The sequence below is a fragment of the Fukomys damarensis genome, unplaced genomic scaffold (assembly GCF_012274545.1).
Source record: "Fukomys damarensis isolate Sample0158 unplaced genomic scaffold, DMR_v1.0_HiC HiC_scaffold_31, whole genome shotgun sequence".
NCBI lineage: Eukaryota > Metazoa > Chordata > Mammalia > Rodentia > Bathyergidae > Fukomys > Fukomys damarensis.
The window spans coordinates 22,591,914-22,599,028 of record NW_022900943.1 but is presented as its reverse complement, the minus strand read 5'-3'; the positions used below and the strand labels follow the sequence as shown (position 1 = coordinate 22,599,028).

General features: G+C 37.4%; 1 protein-coding gene across 2 annotated transcripts in view; it reads left to right on the top strand.

Moving 5' to 3' along the window:
- Trpm6 (transient receptor potential cation channel subfamily M member 6) overlaps nt 1-7,115 on the top strand; it is a 152,187-nt gene that overhangs the window by 139,821 nt on the left and 5,251 nt on the right. For both annotated transcript variants that reach the window (XM_019207732.2, XM_010625469.3), the window contains exon 37: nt 1,394-1,445. In XM_019207732.2, the coding sequence (XP_019063277.1) occupies nt 1,394-1,445 (52 nt within the window). The remainder of the gene's footprint in view (nt 1-1,393; nt 1,446-7,115) is intronic.

The window sequence follows — 7,115 nt, the reverse complement described above, 5'->3', positions numbered from 1 at the left end:
TATATATATATAATCCTATATATTTCAATTATGTATATTAAAACAGTATTATGAGAAGAGTGGCAAAGAAAGTCACAGCAGAAAAAGAAGCTGAATATTCCTACTCCGGGCTCTAGGGTGATCTGTTACTTTCCTAGGGAAATTAGTTTCTTAGTGGGGAGAGTCTGTAAGGAGTTTGTTTTCTTCAGAACACAGCAAAAACCTTTAAAAATAATTATTATTAAATATGAATATTTTCTTACAAGTAGAGACACATAATAATGTTAAAAATTCACATAATTTTGGAATAATCTTCCTGCAAAGGTAGTCTCTTTTATGCAAAGAGAACAAGTGCTATTAGACTGATCTGAGAAATGGTTGGGTTTTTCCCAACTCTTCCTTCACCCTGTTGACTGAAATGGTACCACCTTTGGAGAACAGGATCTGTACTACCTGCATTGTATAACAGAAATTCATTTTAGGGTTGGTCCCTGTTTTGGTAAGTTTAAGCTTTAAATCACATTTTTATTATCCTTTTAGGCTTTGGTGTCATCTTTTACAAAGTAAATTTTGTTGAGGACTCATGAATTCAGAAAAGTACGTGTAGCATAAGTGTATATCTCAACGAATCTCCCCAACCAACACGTAGGTGAAGAATTGGGATTACTTTTACTTGGCCGTTTATAAGTACCATATATGTAGCTTTTGGCGTGTCTCTTTGATGGAGCAGAGACGGTACCTGCAAAACCACATGGTGCTTGCTGAGCATGGCCAAGCCCAGCAGAGGAGCTGTGGACCCAGCTTGTTCCTGCTCTGACCACTGTGGACAGGGCAACTTCTGACAAGTTACTTCATCTCTTTGACCATTACTGTACTCATTGATGTAAAATGAGGATAAAATGTAAAATGAGTCGGGCATTGTGGTGCACACTTTATAATCCCAGCGTTCAAGCGGCTGAGGCACGAGCATCTCTATGAGTTTCAAGTCAGCCTGGGCTACACAGTGAGTTCAAGACCAGCCTGAATTACATAGCGAGACCCTGTCTCAAAACAACAAGCAAACCCAAACTGTAAAATGGGAATAATATTTTTTCTTTTACAATTGCCTAGTGCTAGAGAAAGTAAAATTAGATAATACAGGATATACCAACAGCAAATGAATGACATATGTCACAATCAGTAACTGACCACACCACTAAAACATTTGTTTGTGACCTACAACTTTCTTATAATAGACAGGGTTGTGGAAGACAGTGCATTATTTAAATTTTCCAAACATTCTGGACAATTTTTATAGTGCATTCAATTCATTCAGTATTTGATTTACTATAAAGTAAATATAAATTTTAAAACTAAGATTTGGTTATTATTTTCTTGAATTTCTGTGAAAACGAATTTTGTTTCTTTTTTTGAGGTGTTGGAGAAAATCTGACAGATCCATCTGTTATAAAACCTGAAGACAAACAGTAAGTCCACTTATGTGCTATTATTTCAAAAATTCCACTTGATCTTTCATGTTTTTAAGATTTATTTTTCAAAATTTAAAAGCGTAGAATTGTTACATATTAATGGTATACCATGTAATGTTTCAGTATATATGTACATTGCATAAGGTTTAAGTGGTATATTTTAAAAATAATTTATAAACAGGCTTCTGCTGAAATCCTAGGAAGACTTTGAGGCAGTTTTGTATATTGATCTAAAACAATAAGATTTTTAAAACAGCATAGATTATGAAAGGAAGGTAGAAAGAAAATATGGAAACAAAATAAGATTAAGTCTGGAGTTGGGTTGGACTACATGAATGGGAATTATAAATAAAAGCCAGAATTTGGGTGCAAATTTGACTCAGTTTTCTAGGGTGGCCCAGACAAAAGAGAAATATGCATACATTTAGCTTCCACAAGCTTTGACATGAAAACAATTAATGTCATAGGAGAACAGTTTCCTTTGTTGTCTTCACAATGGAATCATTGCATCTTACCCTAGGCAGCATCTTTCATCACACGCTTACAAAATGAAAGCTGAGGACATAAAGTGTACCAATACACAGCGAAGCTGTACGAGGTCAAAACAACAGGCCTACATATGAACCACCAGATTGTGTGACTTAACCTGGCGCCACAGTTATATAGAGGATTGAATCATCTACCCGTCCTTTGAGTTCCATTGTGTCCCACCAGCAGGCTTTGTGGAAGACTTGCCTCTAAAGGGTCCAAGGTTGTGTTCTGTCAGAGGCACAATCCAAAGCAGTGATGATGTCAGCTGAGGACTGATCAATATGGCAGACAGCTGTGGTTCTCAAATCTGAGTCTGCACCAGGGTCACCAGGAGAGCTTGTTAAACACGAACTGCTGGGCTCCCCCACCCCCCCGAGTTTCTGATGCAGTAGTTTGGGGGAGAGCAAGTAATCTGCATTTTTAAAAAAAATTTCCTAGGAAATTATGATGCTGTTCGTCTCCAGACTACTTTGAGAAATGCTCACACATAGCACTGATACTCCTATCATCTTAAATTCTATGTATACTTGGCCCCTGGGTGGTAAAATTCTTATATAAAACTACATAAATGGGCAATCCTGACCCAATAGGATCTGAAAATTTTACTTTTTCTCCCCAAGAACTGATTTTATAGATATTAATTACTCTAATGCTTTCTTTCCTGAGCCATCCTTAGGCTTTGATGTGAAAGACAGGTACATCTACTAAAAGGTATTAGATATTTGAATGGCATAGGTGAACAAGAAAAGAGAAAGGTGACCCATATTACTTGTGTGTGTATCCTGTAATTCCTATGATGTTTGACTGTGAAGTCTGTTATAATCCTTAGGGTAAATATAAACACTATTATTTTCTTTGCTTTAGCAGAGCTTGAGTATTTTCAGTTAAGAATATTATGTCTTCAGTACCTCATGTATTCAAGGGTTTCTAGGAGGAGCCTTGTTCCGAATATATTGTAGTTTTTCAGTGAAAAAATTTTGAATATATAATGAATAAAATTTATCATTCATTAAATCTTGACCTTGGCATATATCACTTAATATGACCTGAATAGTCCATCTTCCTGGATTCTAAGATTATATAATCCCACCTGACAGCTACATATTTAATTGCAATCTATAGGCAGTGGGTTTCAGTTTCTGTTAGGGTTACCTGGGGAATTAAAAAAAAAATGTTCAAGATTGGCCTCCAGTTAGAATTTCTGCAGATAGGTCCCTGCTGTCTATTTTTTCATAAAAGTTCCCCCATGTGATACTGTGCACAATCAGAGTTGAGAGCTCTGGCATTTCCATCTTATGGCAACCTTATTTTCTATGAACTGTGGTTAGGATTCTGGAAACTGATAGTATGATGTCACTGTGGCCTGCCTAATTTTGTGGGGTCACCCAATTCTGGGTGCAGCTGGTTTTCATGGTGATGACAATAAGAATTGTCTCATGACTAATTAGTTCAGTTCAGTTTAATGAGTTGAATGAGGCTCATGTGTTCGAAAGCCTTCTGTGTGTGAGGCCCTTGCTATCTCAAGTGTAGAGCATGGTCCAACAATACCTGCATGGATGGAGATCATTACAAAGACAGATTCTCTGTGTACTTCTTGGACCGAATGAGCCAGAAACTGAATTTTCACCTTATCTTATGGTGATTTGATGTAAATTAGAGTTTGAGAAGCACCAGGAGAAGCAAATGCTCCAGTGCATGTCACTTATTTTAGCCTCAGCGACAGCATGGGGAGTAAGCATTTTCAATTTCAGTTCACAAATGAGAGAACAGGCTCTCTGAAGATCGTATCTTGCCTAGAAGGATAAGTAATCGATGTAAGGAAATAACCATTTATCAAAGGAAAAGGTATTTTGGGGGTATAAATCCTAATTTTGTTTTTGATGCCTACTGTCTCTTAACCTGGCCAGTTGTCTCTTAACTTTGTCAGCCTTCTGCCTTGTTTATTGGTGGTTTGGGATTATATCTTTAGAGCTACTCTCTCGATGGTTTTGGGCATTTGACAAGTATGAAATGATGACGATTTGCTCTTTAGTGAGTCTATGTATAGATGGCACTAATTAGCGTTTTCTTGTGAGTAGAACCAAGCCACCACCTGCTTTTCCTGTGTTGTGAAAAATCTGGAAAACAGCTAGTTGTACTTTATTTATGTATTTTTAAAACTCGGTTGTCGGAGACAGCAAGGCTCTAGGATTGCTGTGCGGTGTAGATGCAAATGAATGTCCCTTCACTCCCTCCTTTCTCCTGCACAGGGAGTTGTCTGACCCTTGATAAATATATCTCGGAGTGACTTTCATCCTTCTGAACTTTCACAGAGTTTGTAGAGAGGAATGATTCAGCTCACAGCTTTTGTCTGAGAATCAATGTTGTATTTCCTTTTTTTTAAAAATATTTTTTATTGGTACATTTTAGGTATACAGTACAGTTACATTCATCATTGGGATCTTGTACCTTTACATGACCTATCTTGGTTCTTATTTTTTCCCCTTTCCCCTAGTCTCCTTTCCCCCCTCCGTCTCCCCTATTTACAAAAATTTTGTTTCCATTTTTTTTGTTTTCTCTTATTTTTTCTCTTCCCTTTTTACCTTTCCACTACCCCTCCCATTTGCCCAATACCTTTAGACCCTTTTTTCCTATTACAAAACATCAATTATACATTTTGACCCTTATTTACATTTTTAGTTTATCACACCAGAAAAATGATATGGTATTTACATGTGTGTCCTATTAATTTCACTTAGTATCTCCTCAGTGTGCATCCACTTAGCTATAAATGTCTCTAGTTTCTCATTCTTTATTGCTGAGTAGTACTCCATTTTATAGAAAAACCACATCTTTATCCAGTCTCCAGTCGATGGGCAAGTGGGCTATTTCCAAGTTTTAGCTATTACAAACTGTGCTGCTATAAACATGGGTGTGCATATAGCACTGTGGTATGATTCTTTTAATTCTTTTGGGAATATACCCAGCAGAGGAATAGCTGGGTCAAATGGGACTTAACAATCCTTGTTGTTTAAGGTATCTCCATGTTGATTTCCATAGTGGTTGCACCAGTCTGCACTCCCACCAACAATGGAGAAGGGTTCCTTTCTCCCCACAGCCCCACCAGCATTTGTTATTGGTTGATTTCTTGATAGCAGCCATTCTTTGTGGGGTGAGATGGAATCTCAGTGTTGTTTTCATCTGCATCTCTTGAATGACCAGTGATGTTGAACATTTTTCATATATTTATTTGCATCTTCTAATCTATTCCACTAATCCTCAGGTCTGTTTCTTTGCCAGTATCGTGTTGCTTTTATCATAGTGGCTTTGTATTATAGTTTCAAGTTGGGGATTGCGATACCCCCTGCCATGTATCTGTTGCCTAGAATGGCTTTTGCTATTCTAGATCTCTTCTGGCTCCAAATTTTTGTAATTGTTTTCTCTACTTTTGTGAAATATACTGTTGGGATTTCAATCAGAATTGCATTGAATCTGTATAGCAGTTTTGGAAGTATGGCCATTTTTACTATATTGGTTCTTCCTATCCAGGAACAAGGGATGTCTTTCTATTTTCTTATATGCTCTTTGATCTCTTTTTTCAGAGTGTTGTTGTTCTCAATGTAGAGGTCTTTTGCTTCCTTTGTTAGACTGATTCCTAGATATTTCCTTTTTTTTGGATGCTGTTGTGAAAGGGATTGTTTCTCTAATTTCCTCTCAGTGAGTCTGTTATTTGTGCACAAGAAGGCAATTGATTTTTGAGTGTTGACCTTGTATCTAGCTACTCTGCTGAATCTGTCAATTACATCTAGAAGTCTTTTGGCAGAGTTTTTTGGGTCTTTATTGTAGAGTATCATATCATCAGCAGATAATAACAGTTTAACTTCTTCATTTCCTGTCTTTATTGCTTTCATTTCTTCCTTGTCTAATTGCTGTGGCTAATGTTTCCAAAACTATATTGAACAGGAGTGGACATCCTTGTCTTGTTCCTGATTTTAGCGTGAAGGTTTTCAGTTTTTGACCATTTAATATGATGGCTGTCGATTTTTCTTAGATAGCCATTATCAGGTTGAGATAAAGACCATCTATTCCAATTTTCTGTAGGGTTTTCATCATGAATGGGTGTAGAATTTTGTCAAATGCTTTTTGTGTATCTATCGAGAGGGTCATATGGTTTTTGTCCTTGACTCTGTTAATATAGTGCATTACATTTATTGGATTACGTGTGTTGAACCATCCCTGCATCCCTGGGATAAATCTGACTTGGTCAGGGTGTATGATCTTCTTGATGACTTTCTGTATTCTGTTTGCCAGTACCTTATTGAGGATTTTTGCATCTATGTTCATTAGAGAGATTGGCCTGTAGTTCTCTCTTTTGTTTGGGTCTTTTCCTTTAATGTTGTATTTCTAAGCTGGGGATTTCATGCTTTCCTGGAATGAAAGAAAGGGCAGTATGAAATGCAAACAAGTGAGATATTCCAGTAAGGTCATGCTGGAGAGACTACAAGAAGGAATTCTTCCATGTTAACGACTAAACTAACACCTTCATTTTTCACTTTATCGGGATCGGAGAGTTCTGGTTTAAATACAGAGGGAAGCTACTTTTTGGCCACTTTCAGTTTCACCTTATTGAAGCAGTGTCTTACCAGATGGACTGAGAGAGCCAGTGATAAGAAGAGGCGGCTTAGGCAGCCGGGTAACTGTCACCAGAACTGTCCTTTGTAGGAGTGATTGAGTGACCAGGAAAGCTAATCCTGAGTGTCTTTCTACTCCGTCTTCCCAAGAGAGTTCCTCCACCTACTTGCCACACAGAAAAGAGGCAATCGGAGATCAAACTGACATCAGCCCTCGTTCTGAGCTTGGCACATCTTCAGAGCAGCTACTGTTCTTCTGCCAAAAGGAAGTGGAAGTTGAGATAAATGTTTCAATACTCGGATGAAAAAGGTCCATTTTTACACCATGTCTCTTTTGAAAAACCGCATTCCTCAGAAGCAAAGTTTATTGTTTCCTTTTGTGATAGTTTGCTTTGCTTTTTTCTTAAAACGTGGTATTTAAGAGTGGTAATTGAGTTCAGATTTTCAAATGTGCTGTTTCCACACTGCATGTCATTAAAATAAAATATTAGCTTTCATAAAGTTTCTTCAGAAGTGTTTCTGGTGC